The following is an 18,822-nucleotide window of genomic DNA, read 5'->3' as shown; positions in this document are numbered from 1 at the left end:
ACTTCCAGCCTTGAGAAGGATATGAGACTAAAAGATATTTTCTGTCTGCTTTTTACTACTTCAAAATTAATTATTAGGGACTTATACGAAGAATATTAATTGAGCTTTTAGACCTCAGATTCATGTTTGAGGTTCAGCTTATAAAGTTCACATAAAAGATAAATTATTTTCATCAAAATAATGACAAGAACAATGAATGTCAAGTAAGGTTGAACATATGCTATACTTGGCTCTTCTTTCGTAAAGAGTGAAAAGGGACTTGGTTTCCATGGAGGACAGAAATGGAAAACCTCAAAACAAAACGCTTGGACACTATAGAATAAAGCCCAATAAGCCACTTAGTTATGTTCACGTTTTCACAGCTCCTTGACCTACTTCGCTACTGATATAGGGCTTTGGTATCTGAGGCAATGCATTCTTAGTCATGCAAACATGGAAAGTAAAGTCATATCCATGAAGCTTAGCCACCTCTTTTAACTACTTCACCTTTGAAATACCAATGTAGATTCAACCGTATTTGTGATAGTTATCAATAAATGAAAATTTCCCAACTTGAGCTATAATCAATTTCATTATCAATGTTTCTACGGTCAAATCTTGTTTTTATCAACTTGAGCTATAATCAATTTCATTATCAATGTTTATACAGTCAAATCTTGTTTTTATCAACCAAATGACCAGGATATTTTCCATCAAACAACTACTAGGATATGATGGAAAAAGAAACCCCTTCAAAATAACATCTTTCTGCCCAAAAAAAAAAAGAAGTTTCCATCATTGTTATTGATGGTGAAGCTCCTCAACAGTAACATAATTTAACATACATGATTTCAATTCAAAAGAAAAATGACACATAAGTTGAAGTGATTTAAGTTTTAGGAGGAGGATCATTCAGCAAAAAGTCTTGAATAGCAGATGGGAATTCCAAACCTCCAAAACCACCATTAGCAGCCTCAGAAATGACAGCAGCTTTACCTAGAAGCAAAAGTGACAACCTCAATGGCTCTATTCTCTCTTCCCCACCATCATTCAACAAGTACTTAATCCAACCATCCAACCTCTGCATTTCCTTCCCACATTTTGGGCCTTTCACCCCAGCAATCTTTGCATAAAACCCACCCTCACAATGGCAAGAATTACAACCACTATCACTATCACTGTCATTACCAGAACCAGAACAACCGCTCCCTTCCCTTTCTCTTTCCGTCACTTGTTCTTCTGCTTCTTGTGGACCATCAGACAAGCCCAGAAGTCGAATTAAATGTTGAATATCATCGACTGCCTCAACTTCAGGTTTGTTGATGGTTTCGGCGTTGTCTACTTGGGTAGTTGTAGTTTGTTGAGGTGGGATTTGAGGGGAACAGGAGAGGAATGCAAGAGGGGGTTCACTACTTTCTGGGAGAGTGGTTGTGTTGCTTTGGTTGTTGGGCTGATCCAAATGGAGGTATAGCGGAGAGCTCAACGATTCAGCAGCCGAACTGTTGCTTTCTATCAGTGGCAGAGGCGTTGGGGTTGGTGGTGGTTTCGAGGATTCTACTGGGTCTTCCAACTTCAGTCTCTTCTCAACCTATCAATTATCAAATTTAATCTCCTAAAAATGTTAAAGAAAAAAAAAATGAAAAAAGCAAAAACAAAAACAAAAACGTAAAATATATGTGAGAGAGATGGGGATTGAGGCAAGTATGAATTACCTCCCTACCTGTTTAATGGAGAAGAAGAAATTGGAGTGAAGAGACGGTGGTGGTCGTGGTCGTGGTGGTTTCATTTTCATTTGCTGGCTCCTACCTAACCACTGTTTATTTTATTTATTTATTTTCCAATCCAAGCAATTTTTATACATTTTTGGATTTTATTATTATTATTATTTTCTTTTCTGCTACTTCCTTTTTGAGATTGCTCCTATTTGATCAAGGAACTAATATTTAATCAAATACTGCTTAATTAGAGACCATTCAACATATCAAAATAACAATAAAAACAACAACAACAACAATAATAATAATATTGACAGATTTTGAAGAGAAAAAAAATAATAATAAGAATTCACATTACTCAGATCAATAGTACAATATAATTCACATTTCCTGCATCAATGTTTTCTTTCGAAGAAAAGATAACATCAACTACAAAGTCCGGCCTCAAAATCCACTCTCAAACATATTTCGCTCACTTTCCAGGGACAAAGTTAGTGGCATAGGCCCAGGCATTGTTGTTGACCGGGTCAGCAAGGTGGTCAGCCAAGTTCTCCAAAGGTCCCTTTCCGGTGACAATGGCCTGAACGAAGAATCCAAACATGGAGAACATCGCCAACCTACCATTCTTGAGCTCCTTCACCTTCAGCTCTGCGAATGCCTCTGGGTCATCAGCAAGACCCAATGGGTCGAAGCTTCCACCTGGGTAAAGTGGGTCGGTCACCTCTCCGAGTGGCCCACCTGCAATGCGGTATCCCTCTACGGCACCCATCAAGATAACCTGGCAGGCCCAGATTGCCAAGATGCTCTGTGCGTGGATCAAGCTTGGGTTGCCCAAGTAGTCGAGCCCACCCTCGCTGAAGATTTGGGCTCCGGCCTTGAACCAAACGGCCTCACCGAATTTCACACCGTTGCGGGACAAAAGCTCCGGGAAGACACACCCGAGGGCTCCAAGCATGGCCCATCTGGAGTGGATCACTTCCAGCTCACGGTTCTTAGCGAAGGTTTCTGGGTCGGCGGAAAGCCCAGCAGTGTCCCAGCCGTAGTCACCAGGGAATTCTCCTGTAAGGTAGGATGGGGGCTCGCCGGAGAATGGGCCCAAGTATTTAACTCTGTCTGGGCCATACCATGGGCTTCCGGAGGAAACAGACTTGGAGGCAGTTTTCCTCATGGAGATCCTCCCGGTGCCGACAACTTCCGGGGAAAGTTTGACTACCTTTCCGGCAAAGGATGGGGAAGAGAGAGCCATGGTGGAGGCAGCCATTGTGAGAGTTTAAAAATGATAGAATGTATCGAAAGGATGTGAATGAATTTGTGTTTGGTGCCTGTGGTTTGGGCTTGCTGGGCTTTATAAATATATGAATTTTGGAGGAACAAGGTCCTTATCTTAGAAGATCAATATGTGCATTCTCATTGGTTGAGATATTCTGTAAGTCTGATTCTCTATGTCCAGTTGGCACTCTATATGCCACTTATCCACCCGGGATTATTTTCTACAACTATTGATAAAAAATCTGCAGTGATGATGTTATTTTGTTAAATTGGCCGAATTGGTCATTGACATCTGTCCATTTGGATAGCCTTTTATCTTCGCTGAGGTAGTGCAGGATGATTACAAGGGGTTGCACCATCGGATTGTGATACCAACCAAGATGCATTTCTGTACAAATTAGGACCACTTACATTGCATTTGCATGCATGATGCGTTGGTGGTTGAACTCCGTGCGGAGAAAATACGTCACCTTATTTTTCAGGAAAATAAAATAATAAATAAATAAAAACTCATAGAATGGGCACTCGAAAGTTCTTTTTCTCCTGAACAGCTAGCTGACTCTGTCTAAACCATGATTATCTTAGGAAAAAAAATGGAAAAAAAAAAAAAAAACTCTAAACTTTGACCGATGTAACATTTAGATCCTTGCAGTAACAAATTTTAACATGTATCATATTATAAAACTTGTACATGAATTCTAGTTGATGAGCTTAAAAAAATTTCCAATTATTATTTATAATAATAAGAATAATAACAATAGATTATAATACTGAATAAAAAAAATTTTAAATATTGAACCAATCTGAAAATTATTGAACTATTCTTAATTTTTAGCCTTTCGGGATGATAAAAGCAAGTCCCACGTAGCAAGGCCTCCAGTGGTGCTAGCTGTCAGGTCCTTCGACGACCGTTGAATCAAAATGGTAACATAAAACAATTTATGGAGGTCCCAACTACAAGTGGTGGAGTATAAACAAATCAATGTTGGAAGAAAATCCAACACCCATCGTCTTGTCTTTGCCCATAGACTGGACTGAGTGCGGTGACTGTGCCTTTTAACTGTACAAACGTCTCATCTTCTAAATTAAAAGATATAAAAATATTAATAATAGTTATTATTATTATAAAAATAAAATAAAATAAAATTTTCATTATAGAAAATAAACAATTAAAAATATTTTAATATATTAATAATTAAAAAAATTTAATTAACTAAAATAAATAAATAAAAACAATATCAATAATAATAATAATAATAATAATTAAAGTCAATAAAATAGACGTTATAAGGATTAATATCAAATTAAATAGTTAAAATTAAATAATAGGTGATTTTAAGCTGTCAAAAAACCTGTCAGAAAAATAAAAAGAAGAGATGTTGTAAAAATTGATGTGTATTTTCAATGAGCAAATGAACATTTAATAGGTTTGATTCTTTATCAGATCATAAAAATTCACTTTCATAAAAAACTCATTTTCCAAAGATCTCTTCTTTCTTTTCAGGATTGAAAATCAATTGTAAAGATTTCAATATTTAGAAAGAGAAGCCATCCATAAATCATTTATTTTTTCGATGTGAATAATTGAAAAACTTATATTTATAAAATCCAATTGATTTTCTTTCTCTTAAATTATATGAAATATTTTTCTTTATCCTTTCTTATTATCTAAGGTTGAAAATATTGATACAAATAATCAGATAAGAATTATTATTATTATTTTTTTTACCCTTTTGCAGTCCTTAATTGAAGTGAAAATTTTAGAGAGTGGAAGAGCTCCTCTCAGTTATCAGAATGTACCATCTCAAGATTTTTTCTTCTACTTTTAAATTTTTTATTTTTATTTATTGTTTCTAAAAACAACGAATAAAATGTACAGTAATAGCAAGTATTTGAAAGGATTATATGTATTAAAATAAAACTTGATATGCATTGTTGATTTATCCCCTATCAATTTAAACTTTCAAAATGGAATGATTTAACTATTTTTTGTATTATTTAGTATATGTAAAGGTCAATTTATTTTCCCTCTTAATTAGATTTACACCAAAATGTATTAACAATAAAATTTGATATGTATTATTTGATTCGGTTTTTATCAGTTAAATTTTATGCAATAGACGGTGATTTAACAAGAACGAGCATCACAATCACCCCCTAACTCTTGCAGCCATTAATTGAAAAAAAAAAAAAAAAAACGAGATATAAAAAGGCTCTTTGCCGCCATTAGATTGAAATTTATTACATGTCTATCTATACTCCTTCTTTTTTTTGGTGAATATATTTATTTATACTCCAATTTGACACGTACATGAAACATTTAATGGTTCAGAAAAAACTTCGTCGACTTATAATAACATCCATAAACATTTCTGTGCTAGAAAGCAACTATCTACTTGCTCTTAACAAGTGTGTGAGACACTTATCATAAACTTAACCAATATGTCCGAAATCTATTAATCAATAACAGATACTTTGAAAAAGAAAGTGAACTTGTCAAAGCAACGAGAAGATGAAAGATGAAAAGTATCTGGCAAGAAATACGAAATTGAAACAAAGTGATCCTAAACCTACACGTGGAAATCCGAGATTGGTTATAGACCAAGGAAAGAATCTTGAAGGATTGGTGGATGACAAAGTGCCATATAGGCAACGTAAAACAGAAGCAAAATCTTGCAAGTCCAATGAAAAGGAAGATAAAGATAGCATAAGATAAGAAACATAAATCTCATCCCCTATTAATAAGTTACCAAAGCCATTTCATTTCTTCATCACTCTCACCTTTCAAACCTCTCAAAGTCTCTCTCTCTCTCTCTCATTCAACAATGGCGGCTTCTACCATGGCTCTCTCCTCCCCATCCTTCGCCGGAAAGGTAGTCAAACTTTCCCCGGAAGTTGTCGGCACCGGGAGGATCTCCATGAGGAAAACTGCCTCCAAGTCTGTTTCCTCCGGAAGCCCATGGTATGGCCCAGACAGAGTTAAATACTTGGGCCCATTCTCCGGCGAGCCCCCATCCTACCTTACCGGAGAATTCCCTGGTGACTACGGCTGGGACACTGCTGGGCTTTCGGCTGACCCAGAAACCTTCGCTAAGAACCGTGAGCTGGAAGTGATCCACTCCAGATGGGCCATGCTTGGAGCCCTAGGGTGTGTCTTCCCGGAGCTTTTGTCCCGCAACGGTGTGAAATTCGGTGAGGCCGTTTGGTTCAAGGCCGGAGCCCAAATCTTCAGCGAGGGTGGGCTCGACTACTTGGGCAACCCAAGCTTGATCCACGCACAGAGCATCTTGGCAATCTGGGCCTGCCAGGTTATCTTGATGGGTGCCGTAGAGGGATACCGCATTGCAGGTGGGCCACTCGGAGAGGTGACCGACCCACTTTACCCAGGTGGAAGCTTCGACCCATTGGGTCTTGCTGATGACCCAGAGGCATTCGCAGAGCTGAAGGTGAAGGAGCTCAAGAATGGTAGGTTGGCTATGTTCTCCATGTTTGGATTCTTTGTTCAGGCCATTGTCACCGGAAAGGGACCTTTGGAGAACTTGGCTGACCACCTTGCTGACCCTGTCAACAACAACGCCTGGGCCTATGCCACTAACTTTGTACCCGGAAAGTGAGAAACTGAAAAGTGGAAGTGAGATTAGGGAGTTTGGTTTTTAACTCTCTGTGTGTAGTGTAATGTCGATTAATGTAAATTTGTCGGGGGAAGTAATGAGAAGCCTAATGTGAATTTTCTGTGCTAATATTGCTTCTGATTTTTATGATTATGTTCTTAAAATTCTCGCATCCAAAAGCTTTTTGGAATATAAGTTTATTGATAAACAATACCCACAAAATACTTTTACGATATATAAATTGAAAAACATATAAAATAAGAAAACAACATGTGTGAGGTCAGATTTTTATCGATAAGTATGCTTGCTTCAAATTCATTGACTCGCTTCCAATTAATTTAAAAAAAAAAAAAAAAATCTAAATTGATTTATTCCCCATATGCCATATACGCATAATCACTTCATTGATTTTCCTACTGCAGGAGGAGTAACAAAGAAGGTTTTAAGTTTCTGTATCTCGACATTTGTTTTTTTGGAGTAGGAATACGAGTTGTACAAGCTTTACAATGGATGTGCTTGCTGTATAATAGAAATGGCACATTAGCCTGTGTGAGGTATGGAAGAAAGCCTTTCTAAAACAACAGGACCTGCTATCCAACCACACAAGTATATGGCAATTTTATATGTATAAACGAATGAATATATGAATTTAACAAATGAAAATTTGGTCAGGCCACATTGAATGACCACCTATGCAGCTTCAAGCCTCAAAACTTTTTAATCTCCAGAGCTGCTCTTGGTTTGCTTGATAACCGATTATTTCAATTATGAGCAACATTTTATATATGAACCAAGTCTGTCTCAGCACCAACATTGTCATAGGATCCGACAGGATTGTGTGATTGAAAAGACAGGTTTGTGTGGATATGTCTGCTTTGGCAAGAGGCAATGAAATGCATTTCAAAGAAGCTAAATTAAGTGCGATTTGCTGCCCTTGCTCTGGCCACAGAGTTGGCATAGAGTTCCTCATACTGCGCAGCTGAAGCATCCCAACTGAAATCCATAATCATGACTTTCTGAACAAGTTGCTTCCAAATCTCAGGCTTATTCAAGTAGAGATTAAATGCACGTTCTAAAGCACCATTTAGTCCCTGTCATTAGAAGGATGTACCAGAGTGAATTAAGGGGGGAAGGAAGCAAGGTTAGAAATTAAATATGGAATTCAAAAACACAAACACAAATGCAGGATAAAAGAAACAAATCATGAGTGCATAGGACGCTTGAATAACTGTCATTAATCCGTAAATTTACCTGTTCATCAGGATTCAAAAATGTAAAGCCATTTCGAAACTGATTAGGTATGGTGTCATCATCAACATCGAAGACACTGCAGAAAAGTACTCTGTAAGTTTAAAGATTCTCTCTAAATACAACCTAAAATTGTTGGCTTTTAAACTTTATATAGGCTATATGTTGATTACCAACCTGTCATGTAAACCACCAGTTTTTCTTGCAATAGGTATTGAACCATATCTCATTGCTATCATCTGCTCAAAAATTACAGGAAGCTAATACATAATCTAAGGTACAAGCACATGTAATGGTGGGTTTTGACATTAGTAAACACAAACAGGTATTTTGAAAAGTATATGTGAGCCACTGACAGGGACAGAGGAGATGGTAGCTTCAGTGACATATATCAAGCATTCCAAGAGAAAAAATTGTTTTTAAACATAAATATATAATTTTCAAGTTTCAGTGATTTAATAGGAAAGAAAGTAAACTGACCTGGGTAAGGCCGCAAGGTTCAAAGATGGATGGGATGATAAACATATCAGATGCACCATAAATGGAATGTGAAAGAGACTCATCATACTTCAATATCAATCGAATATCATCGTGATTCTGAAAGTGATTTGCAATGCCCTCAAATTCCCTCTACATGGGGGAGAAAAATACAAGGAATGAGAAGAAAAAAAGCTTATCAGTCAAAAGGAAAATGAATGACACAATTGGAATTCCTTAAATGTTACCCTGTACATGAGTTGAAAGGTTAGATGAAGTTAACAAAAAGACTTTTAGCCCCATGAATAATGAACTAAAAGATATTTTTAAAATGTACTATAACAATAACATGTTTGTATTTGCAGTTCCTAAATGTTTTCTGGTTCTTGCTATGATCTTTGAATGGTGAGTTGAAACATGGAAAAAGAACATTGGAGAAAAGAAACTAGTTAGATTTAATGTTCCCAGCTTAAAAATCAACTGCTTTGTTCAAAGTCCTTGACTGAACTGATAAATGAAAATTAACATCTGCTGGTACTTCAAGAGGAGAGTAGAAAATAACCTGAATATGTGGCACAGGGCTTGAACCCAAAAGTATAAACTGTCCTCCAAGCTCTAATGTTCGATACATTGCATGTCTGATTAGATGCACTCCTTTCTGTGGCACCAATCTTGTTATGCATCCTACCTAATTGAAAATAAATCAGAGTTTCAAGTAAGAACTTGAGGACTATAACGAAGTATCAATAAGGTTTAAAATGAAAATCAATTTCTTGGAATTCTATTCCACATGCAGAGTAGAAAACTAACGAACAAAATTAAATAGTTACATTGGCATACAGATCAGCTCTTGCAAGTGGTTGATTTGTAGTCCTCTATTACATTTATTATAAATATATGAAGGAAAACACATTACAGAAAATCCTATTAAAATAAGGTATATCTCCATTTAAAAATATACATAAATAAGAAGAAAAACATGGCTACAGAATCATTTTATTTTTTATTAATGATCAGTCATATTATCATGAGAAAAGGTCAAATTAGACGGAGTATCCATGCAGCGAACATGGAAATTGGGAAGAGAGAGTACAAAAATGACAAAAGGAGAATTTTATTAATTTTTAAATTTCTTACAGAAGCTTCTGTGGTTTTACCTAATAATTTTTAATTGACATCTCATTGTCTCCATGTTTACCATTTTCTCTAATGCATGATTATAGGTATCCATTATCCAGGATATGGTTTTCCAAGGGTGATGTAATAATGCATGTAAAATTCAGAAATGTGGTAGGCTGAAAATATTATTACAAGAGGTGACATATTGTAGTTTAAGATATCACTCCTACTCCTATGCACCTAAATTCTTAAAGATGATAAATCAAGCCAAATTTCAAACAAGGATAATCAAGGATAACTATGTGACATGATGATCTTGCATCACAAAGCCATTTATTTGATGATTTAGCAAATATGATTACCAATGGCTTCCTGACATCTGCAGAAGAAAGACCTAGCTTCCTCCGAATAGCTTCTTTATTTTCTCCTTTTCCTTGAATATCATTGGCACTGTACTGTACTTTGAGAAATGCATCAGTGGCAGGATTCCATGCATCAGTATCAATTCCATTCAGAACCCCAATGAACTTTCTGGAGTGGGAATTTAGTGTTGAATGAAGACCCCGGCCTCCCTGTACATGATAAAAAGTTATGAAAAGTACATCCAAGGAAAATAAAATCGTTCAATATATGTGTTGCTTTTCTCAGCTTCGTATTTTTGGTCTAATTTTTTGTTAGGGGGGTGGCAGGGGGAAAGGGAGATGATCGAAAACAAGGTCATATTCTAACTTCAAATGAGGAGACCTTTTATAACCAGATATTAATTGGTGTGCAATAACTGATTACTACAGAAGTGAATCAAAGTTCAATAACAAGTCATAGATACAGATGAATACTTCTTAAAATGATCAACAGCCACTGCCTGTGGATGAACTAAACATAATGTGAAATTCATTTTAACTCCTTGTGCTAGGCCATGCTTTCACATAATCACCCCTTGCATGCTATATGTATAGGTAAAGCATATTTTCATTCTAAATTTAAGAAAGACTCAGAACTAGATATAAAAAAAAAATAAAATCTTTAAACAATATCTAAGAAATGTTTCCATTCATGTTAAAATCTATAAGCTCTAAGATGCTTTTAAGAAGCTTATTCTATAGGTTTGACTAGGGGAAGTTAGAAAATATTCATCCATTACAAAAGCATTCTCCACAGCATTAAGTTTAGATAAACAAAGTAGAAGTTAATTTACAGCATCAAGTAGAAGTTAATCTACAGCATCAAGTAGAAGGTAAATATCTTACCTCAGCAGTCCGCACCTCTTGTGCATAGGTGGGTGATACTGTTGTCACAATATTAGAGAATACAACAGCACCCTGAAAAAAAAGGAGAGTACAAATTTTTATTTTGAAAAAAGAAAATAAAGAGAGCACAAAAAGGCTTTCTTGGGAAACGATGAGGGTAAAAGACAAACAGATTATTGTAGTGTATACCTTAACAGGATTGATCCTATCATGTGCTGAGTTATCCTGCATTCTATCTGGTCTGTTAAGATGGTGGGCATCGAGACCACAAGATTCCAAATATGAAGCAGGTGCAGTCCCTTGGTACTCAAAGTTATGGCATGTAAAACATATTCGAGCTGAATTCAATCCCTTAGGGGCATATAAATCCCAATAGAGAGGAGCCTAAGAAAACAACAAGAACTTAGCCACTAGAGAAATAGAGAAAGTACATGCCAAGTTCTAAAAGAAACACATTGGAAAGTGCAGGTTTAAAGTATCCATACAACAAAAGCTGTCTGCCAATCATGGCAATGAATTATGTCTGGGTTTTTTCCAGCTTGAAGAAGCAACTCAAGTGCTGCACGACTGAAAAAGGAAAAACGTCTGAAATCGTCGTGCTCCCCATAAAATTGTCCTCTCCAAAAGAATTTATCGGGATGAAGAGGCTCAATGAAATAAACAGGAAGCCCTGCCAGATCAACATAAATATGAGAAATAATTTCAGCAATATACTGTGCAAACAAAACGATTAAATTTCTTAACCTCCACCTTCAACGGAGCCAACCCAGACTTTATTTTTGAACAGCTGGCCATCAAAGTGCGACTCTACCACCACATCAAGGGCCTGTATGAATTAATAAGTTATTCTAAAGAACATTCATAAATCCCATATTATTCTGTTAATTTTTGCTCATATTGAATAATAAACACACCCTTAAGTCATGAACATGGTCATATTGCATGCAGTCATATTTCGGAAGAACAACCTCCACAAGGTGTCCTCTCTTCTGCAGTGCTTTTCCAAGACCAGTCACAACATCTCCCAAACCACCAACCTGTAAAATGGACAACAAATAACTCTTGACAAAATTATTGAATTGACATTGCATTAAGCTTTTGCGAGATGCAACATGCAAACTCATGCAAGAAAAGTGATATCTAAATAAGTATAAATTTATTTGATGCGTTATATTGTATTTTTCAGTGATATAGTACTGTGATCTAACTTTTAATAATAGAGATACAACATCTTGTAAAAGAGAGATGCACAGAAGGGAAGTAATGCAAAGTTACTCATATGCAACTGTTAATTTATGTGACTAAAACACTTATAAGGAACAACAGCAAGATATATTTGACTGAGCAATAGAAGATGGTCCAACCACTGACATTACTGTACATGAAATTTGAATAACCTAAGAAAAAGATGTAGGAATTTAGGAGAGAAACACATACACATAAGTGCATGTTAGACACAAATCATAAGCAAAGTTGACACCTGTACACCCATATTGGTACCATACGCATAAAGTGAAAGAAAGCAACATATGTATAAAGCTAAGTTGAACTCACCTTAGCGACAGGTGCCATCTCTGCTGCAATATGAATGACATACAATCCTGGACTAAGAATCAACAAAGGCAAGAATAAAACAACAGCAAATATAACTATTGCTGTAATTTACTATGACAAATACAATACCTTGTTGTTGATGATGTTAGCCTAAGAAATGCAGCCACAGCCTCACGCTCAGTCTTTTCCTTGCTCACTTTGTATGCTTCACAGATACGTCCATCTCTCTTCCACACCATATCTCTCAACAGCTTTGCATCATCAATTGATATTTTCTTCTCAAGCAACCAACCATCAATTATGAGCAACAATCGGCTCCAGAACTCCTGAGGCATATCATCAACCGATCCATCTATTGCCTTTCTCTTGCTATCTTCTTTCAAACTATCAAGTGCATCTTGAAATTCTTTTACAGACTCTTGATATAATTGAACATAAGAATTTATCTCTTCATCAGAACGCTGAAGCCGATCCTCCAGTAGCCTTATTTTTTGTTGCATTAATTCATTGTATTGCTGCATCTTTTCTGATGACAGCTTGTATACATTGACCTCTTCAAGGGATTCTTCCAATTTATCAACCTTCTTTCGGAGCTCCTGGTTTTGCTGCAATACTATAATAGCTTGATCTGCCTGTTTGGTTGCCTTATCGAGCAGTACTTGCAAAGTCTCCACCTTCTCCCATAAATCCTTGTACTCAACCTTTAGAGTGGAAAGTTTCGAAACACCTTCCTGAGAAACTGACATTCTAGACTCCAAATCTTTCATAGCAGACTCCAAAGATGAGCGTTCTTTTTCCAGAGTTACAACACGTTCATCTGTACTCTTGACATTTATAAGCTCTTCCTTTAGAGCTTGTATATCATTCTTCAAGGACAAATTTTCTGACCTCAATGAATTAAGTTCCATAGAAAGAGAACTTAACCCATTTTTATGTTCCTTGATCAATGGGTCGTTTTGATCCTCAAACATGTCAACCTCACTTCTTTGACTACCACCCCTATGAGTCAGCTCGTTCTGCAGCTTCTCTAACTGGTCTTCTAGGAGTTCCACATGTATCTTCTCTTGGGTGGCCACTTTAATTCGAGCATCAGTTTCTGCCAATCTCATCTCCAAAGTGTTAATCTCTCCTTGCAATGCCTCCTTCTCAGTGAGAATCTTTTCAAGTTCTTCAAGTGCACGAACACGAGCTTGGTTGAGAAGAAGGATATCTGTAACAAAAATAAATACTCATGGGAATATTTCTCCATAATACTGATGGATAGGCAGTAAAGTAACAAAAATTATATTATAAAAGGAATTAGTGTACAACAGATATCCTACTTTTCTCAGCATTTCTTATCATGCCTATCAAATCCTCAAGTTGAATACCGGAAAGCTTCTCTGTATCAACCACGTTAATTGCCTGAAAGAGGACAAAGAATTTATTGCTTTATTGTTCCATTAGCAATCTCCAGAGAGTCAGGTGAAAAGAAAGAAACTGATGTTTCTATAAGAACAACAGATTTTTTTGGCAAACATCAAACAAGAACCATTTTCCTGTTACCTTCCCCCCTCCTAAGGGAGGACTGGGAGCTGAAGTTCAGCCTAATACCCCTGACTCTACCTCATTATCTGAGCCAAAGCCCCAAACTGAAAGGATTAGGAACTAACATCAAGAAACAGTAAAAAAAGAGAAAGCAAGAGATGGTGTTTTTCCAGACTCTTTGTGCAAAGACATGCAAGAAAACTTCAATGCAACTATTGTTCTAAGTCAGCTGCACAATTCATTTATCCATTCAAGTAATACTATATCAGTTCCTTTGCCACATTGCACAGACTCTTTTAATACCATAAAATGTCATGTACAAGCTAAAGAAGATTTTCAGGACCATGGTCTTCAATGTGTAATTGTAATTGAGAACACGTTACGCAATATTCATGGTATCTCTTAACTAACATGATAGCAAAGAGATAATCCAGCTTATTATTTTTCTCTTGCCGAATTTATCCAACATAATGTTCAAATTTTTGACAATGCACTCCAATTGATGCAGCATATTTTTCTTATCATATAAGTGTCAAGTTATATGTGGTGATCAAGCTTCAAAAATCACACAATACTAAAGGTTTAAAGAGACTTAAAATCATCCTTATGTTTTGTTCCAAATATTATAGCCTATAAACCAATATCAACTGAAACAACAACAATTACTCTTCTGGCATGGATAATTTAAATTCAAGTACAAAACAAAATGTAAAATCAGGTCAGATCTACTATGTGAAAAAAGTACACACTATCATCATGAAATCAATGGCAGATAGAACAATGTCAAGATTCTACATCATACCAGTAAATACGATTATTCCTAGGTTTTTAACAATGAATCTGATTGAGGTTAATGTTGATCATATTTCAAAGTTTCTGTTGTCCATAAATACAACTAGCCACTCAAATCATATGTTACAATTTTGATCTGGCTTCTGTTCACTCTTTATTGATTCTCTTGTTGAATAATAATGTCACTCAAACAGCTATTAATCTTGAAAGTTCACCAGAGCCTACATACATTGGAAGATCCACAAGACAATTAAAATGGTATCCATACCACAAGAAACACATTAGAAGTTTACTGTACCATCAATATAATCTCCTCCATCTATTTATGAATGTTCACTTGATTCCACATAAAGATAAAGACCCAAATGGCAAATACAACGGTACTCATAAGAGAAGAAACATCCAAAATTTATTCTGAATCCAGATTCTAAATCATATACATCGGGAAAGGAGAATACCAAAGATTTTGTTTCATCAGACACAATTAGGCCACTCAAGTCTTTTGCATTGTTATCCTCCACAACTATGCCAGTGTGAACAACATCACTAGATATGCTTTCCTGATTCAAAATTGGGACATTACCCACTGAAGCAATTTCAGAGTCAGAGTCTTCATCGCTATTAGGCTGGGAATCACCATTTGTTAAGGACTGTTCATGAGAGGCTTTCTTCAATTGTTTTCTCTTATGCTGGGAACTACATAAGTTGCAATAGACCATCATTTTAGTTCACATTAATGATGAGTTGGGTATAGAACTTGCTAGAAACGAAAAAGAAAAGTTTGTTAGGAAGAAAATCAACAAATACCAAGGGGCTACAATAGGATTACTGGATTACCAGAGACAATATTAACTACTAATAAAAAAATAATTGAGCTGAAGGTGTTACTGTTTCATCCAGAAAATAAAAATGAAGTTCAAAGTAGCAATATTGTGAAGAATCTATCAACACTTAGGAACATTTCTGATGACAAGAACACTTGCGAATTGAAATGCATGATGATTTACCAAGGAGTACCAATTAAGAGACAGGAATACATTACATTCCTTCACATCTCATGTTGAGCCACAAGGAAAAGGGTAGCGGCATACCCTCTATATGCTTAGTTCCAAATCCCTTTTCATGTTTTTACTTTCAAATCAAGACAAGCACTCAAAATTAAAACCAGAAGATTTACATTTTGCGTTGAATATTAAACAACGTGCCAAGTTCACTGGTAATAGGCATTCATTCAGACACCTTACTCCATCCAGTGTCATTTTGTTCGCTTCTTGTTCTTTTAGATTGTATCTGGTATCCTATTATATAAAATAACCAGAGAAAATTTCAAGCGATACGATTTTTCTGCAAAAGTTGCAAAATGTAAGTCAAATGGCATCATTAATTTTTGATAAGTCCATGCAACTTAATATCCATAGAAACTTCAAAATCTGCAAGAATGTAAGGCAAATTTACATCTTGCTGGAACAAATTATCAGTTCTAATCTGTTTGAAAATTATGATAAGGTTTCACTGTTAAATGGGAGTATGAATTTGAATTTCAAAGTACCAATTATCCTATGCAAACTGCCCAAGTAGGTTTCCCAATAAGCAACTCAAATTGACTTGTCAGCCCTGTAAGCATTAAACAAACGTTTGGGTGTCAACTATTCTGCTTTACTATCATTACTTGTTCTAGGATCTTTTTCCCATCAAACAATTGGCCATCATGTTTTGACATCCTAAATTTCATTTCTGACCTTTTCTGCATTGAAGCTATCTAGAGTTTGATCAAAATCACCCTTCACCGCTGTATTAATTGGCAAATTAGTCTTGATCAGCCTTGCGCCAAGCCGCCACTAATTACCTGATGCTCTTAGCTTAATGTCAATCGTTTTAAACTGCCACTGGAGCTTTGGTTTCAAAACTAATAGAAGATATAATATATTTTCTAGAGGTTTTATTTCTCTTCATCTTCTTGTTTTATGGACCTAAGAAATTAGACTTCTAGCACTAGTGACAAGATGCCATGCCAAAGACTCAAAGATGAGGCAATCGGGAAAATCCTGGACAAGGAAAAGAATCTAAAACTCTCAGACCAACCTAATCGGTCTGAAAACCAATCAGAATCAGGAGAGAATTCGGAAACTGAAATAGCGATTTCAACTACACATATCCTAGCTCAACAGCCACCCCATACTTTTCAAAATCCACGAACATATAAAAAAATAAGCAATAAATAAAATAAAACAAGATTATCAACTAGAATTAAATTTAAAGCAAATTTTTATACATTAAAGCAAGACAAACAATAATCACTTCCAAATTTCAAAAAGAACAGTTACAAAACCAAGAATTACTTAATATATACATATTACGCATAAATATATACATAAAGAAAGTGAGAGATAGAGAGAGAGATTAAAATGAATCGCGAACCTCAGATTACGTTGGCGCATTTTGCAGGAAGCAGGAAGCAAGCGATGAGAGGAAGGGAAAGGTAAGAGCCCACTTGTATGCTTGCAGTTGAGTCCTCCAAATCCCTGCCTCAAGAACCACGTCGATAACCTTACCGCCATTGAAATCCAGAGCTCTAAGCTCCAAAGTTCAAATCTCTCTCTCTCTCTCTCTCTGCCTGTGACTCTCTTTACTCTTGGTTTCACTCTTCTTACATACAAAGCGAACAAACGGTTTCTTCGCCACAACGACTACTTGGATTAAATTCCCAAGCAAAATAATAATAATAATAATAAAACATTTTAAAACACAGAAAAGTGCATTTTATTGTTAAATATATATATATATATATATATATATATATTTCTTTTTCTTTTTTTTTAGTTAAACTAGGACCAACGGACGAGTAGTATTTGCACACTCACGTGCAGGTGTAGGGTCCACTATCTTATCTACTTCGAATTGTTAGGAGCCGTATGCTCCCACCTTAAGTGGTGCGGTGGAGATTTTACTTCTGGCTTGTTCATTCTGATTAGGTCATGTCAACGGTGATGCCGCTAAGTTGCAATGAGTAGTTCTGAATGGCGACTAGAGTTTAATATTTTCCGCGGGGCATTGGAAGGGAGCAATGGGAGTTCCAATGCCCCGCGGAAAAAGCAAGGTTTTTAATTATTGAAAGAGCCAAGGACATTTTATTTGCAAATTTAAGGAGAAGATTTTAATTTTCCAATTAAATACTTAAGAGTTCAGCAATCTTACAGTACAAACATAAAATTTTAATTTTCTCTTCCAAAAATCCAAAACTTTTCTTTATGGCAAAGCCAAAAATCTGAATTAAAATGGTAAAAGTGTATAGAAATTTTTTTATATACAAATGATAGTAATTAATTCTTTTTTGGGTTAATTAAAATTTTGGGACCCTTTCTAATTTACCTTGAGTGTTCCATTTTAATTTGATTTCAATTTAAATTTCATTTTCAATTTTTTAAATTAAAATTTTACCCAAAATAAATGCCTTTCTATAAATTTAGAACTTTTATTAACTTAAAGTTTAAATGTACAATACCTAAATTGAAATAAAACTAAAATTAAGTATTTCAATTAAAAAAAAATGAAAATGGAGGTGAAAATCAAAATGAAAAATTAAAACATTCAATTGAAAAAATTAAAACTTGGAGTACCTAATTGAAATTGTGAACAAACTAGAGGGCCCAAAGATATAATTAACCATTTTTTTATTCATATATTTGCATGTGAAAATTTCTTCACAATTTGATCAAGCTTCTTTGTGCTTAATTTTTTAAAATTTAATAAAAATTAAAATTTAACAGATATTTTTAAAATTTTATGAAAATTGTGGTGAAAATTTTGAAAATATAACTATTATGATCAATTTATAAAGGAATTGATATGGAAATATATAGATAAATTTTTTAATGGAAATATCAACAATTCGAAGGAAATGATGGAAATATTACAATTTTTTTTAAAGTTAGATATGTTATCAACTTATTGAAAAAATCAAAATTTTGGAAAAACATTGCAAAAATTATCCGTATTTTCAACCTTAGTTTTATATATGTTCCTTGGCTATAAATTGTGTTCTTCAATTGAAACTAAATTGCCTTTTCTTTGTATCATATAGATTTATTATTATTATTATTTTCTAACCTATAGATTAGATCAAAGAGCTCTTTTTCAAGTTTAGAGGCCTTTGAAAAATTTGATTTTTCAATTGCTCACATTGACCTAGAATTGAAGTTAATTTCATAATTTCAATCATAAGAAATAACTACATATTTTGAACGAATTAGAGTGTTTAACAAAGAAACCAGAGTATTCCATTGA

General features: G+C 35.2%; 4 protein-coding genes across 8 annotated transcripts; 1 reads left to right on the top strand and 3 right to left on the bottom strand.

The window, feature by feature from the left end:
- Positions 1 to 755: 755 nt before the first annotated feature.
- LOC107413640 (uncharacterized) lies at positions 756 to 1,918 on the bottom strand. The gene is made up of 2 exons (XM_016021652.4): positions 1,700 to 1,918; positions 756 to 1,567 (listed from the first exon to the last, which is right to left on the bottom strand). Exons 1-2 carry the CDS (start codon positions 1,769 to 1,771, stop codon positions 869 to 871), a joined length of 771 nt encoding a protein of 256 aa, XP_015877138.2. The 5' UTR covers positions 1,772 to 1,918; the 3' UTR covers positions 756 to 868.
- A 110-nt stretch (positions 1,919 to 2,028) lies between these two features.
- LOC107413633 (chlorophyll a-b binding protein of LHCII type 1) lies at positions 2,029 to 3,030 on the bottom strand. The gene has a single exon (XM_016021644.4). It carries the CDS (start codon positions 2,953 to 2,955, stop codon positions 2,167 to 2,169), a length of 789 nt encoding a protein of 262 aa, XP_015877130.2. The 5' UTR covers positions 2,956 to 3,030; the 3' UTR covers positions 2,029 to 2,166.
- Positions 3,031 to 5,728: 2,698 nt separating this feature from the next.
- LOC107413540 (chlorophyll a-b binding protein of LHCII type 1) lies at positions 5,729 to 6,703 on the top strand. The gene has a single exon (XM_016021517.4). The coding sequence runs from the start codon at positions 5,789 to 5,791 to the stop codon at positions 6,575 to 6,577; it is 789 nt and encodes a 262-aa protein (XP_015877003.1). The 5' UTR covers positions 5,729 to 5,788; the 3' UTR covers positions 6,578 to 6,703.
- A 480-nt stretch (positions 6,704 to 7,183) lies between these two features.
- LOC107413531 (probable starch synthase 4, chloroplastic/amyloplastic) lies at positions 7,184 to 17,265 on the bottom strand. Of its 5 annotated transcripts, XM_048470285.2 has the most exons (17): positions 16,957 to 17,096; positions 15,716 to 15,882; positions 14,997 to 15,234; positions 13,542 to 13,623; positions 12,349 to 13,429; positions 12,220 to 12,271; positions 11,580 to 11,702; positions 11,416 to 11,491; positions 11,151 to 11,335; positions 10,855 to 11,049; positions 10,666 to 10,737; positions 9,781 to 9,990; positions 8,862 to 8,987; positions 8,303 to 8,452; positions 8,000 to 8,061; positions 7,826 to 7,901; positions 7,184 to 7,665 (listed from the first exon to the last, which is right to left on the bottom strand). In XM_048470285.2, the coding sequence occupies exons 2-17, from the start codon at positions 15,763 to 15,765 to the stop codon at positions 7,489 to 7,491; spliced, it is 2,955 nt and encodes a 984-aa protein (XP_048326242.1). In that variant the 5' UTR covers positions 15,766 to 15,882; positions 16,957 to 17,096; the 3' UTR covers positions 7,184 to 7,488. The 5 variants fall into 5 exon arrangements, 4 of the variants coding, with proteins under 4 accessions (XP_048326242.1, XP_015876990.2, XP_024934697.2 ...); XM_016021504.4 differs by lacking the exon at positions 15,716 to 15,882 and having other exon boundaries at positions 16,957 to 17,264; XM_025078929.3 differs by lacking the exons at positions 14,997 to 15,234; positions 15,716 to 15,882.
- Positions 17,266 to 18,822: the final 1,557 nt, after the last annotated feature.

The sequence above is a fragment of the Ziziphus jujuba genome, chromosome 1 (assembly GCF_031755915.1).
Source record: "Ziziphus jujuba cultivar Dongzao chromosome 1, ASM3175591v1".
NCBI lineage: Eukaryota > Viridiplantae > Streptophyta > Magnoliopsida > Rosales > Rhamnaceae > Ziziphus > Ziziphus jujuba.
This window is presented reverse-complemented; position numbering and strand designations above follow the sequence as displayed.

Bases quoted from the DNA above. Each gene is read 5' to 3' on its own strand.
- LOC107413640 (XM_016021652.4), bottom strand. From the start codon at position 1,771: ATGAAAATGAAACCACCACGACCACGACCACCACCGTCTCTTCACTCC. The intron at 1,568-1,699 runs GTAGGGAGGTAA...GATAATTGATAG, and splicing joins TCTTCTTCTCCATTAAACAG to GTTGAGAAGAGACTGAAGTT.
- LOC107413633 (XM_016021644.4), bottom strand. From the start codon at position 2,955: ATGGCTGCCTCCACCATGGCTCTCTCTTCCCCATCCTTTGCCGGAAAG.
- LOC107413540 (XM_016021517.4), top strand. From the start codon at position 5,789: ATGGCGGCTTCTACCATGGCTCTCTCCTCCCCATCCTTCGCCGGAAAG.
- LOC107413531 (XM_016021504.4), bottom strand. From the start codon at position 17,096: ATGGCGGTAAGGTTATCGACGTGGTTCTTGAGGCAGGGATTTGGAGGA. The intron at 11,050-11,150 runs GTATGGATACTT...TTGTTTTCTTAG, and splicing joins ATTGGCAGACAGCTTTTGTT to GCTCCTCTCTATTGGGATTT. The intron at 8,988-9,780 runs GTAATCATATTT...ATTTTCAATTAG, and splicing joins CAGATGTCAGGAAGCCATTG to GTAGGATGCATAACAAGATT.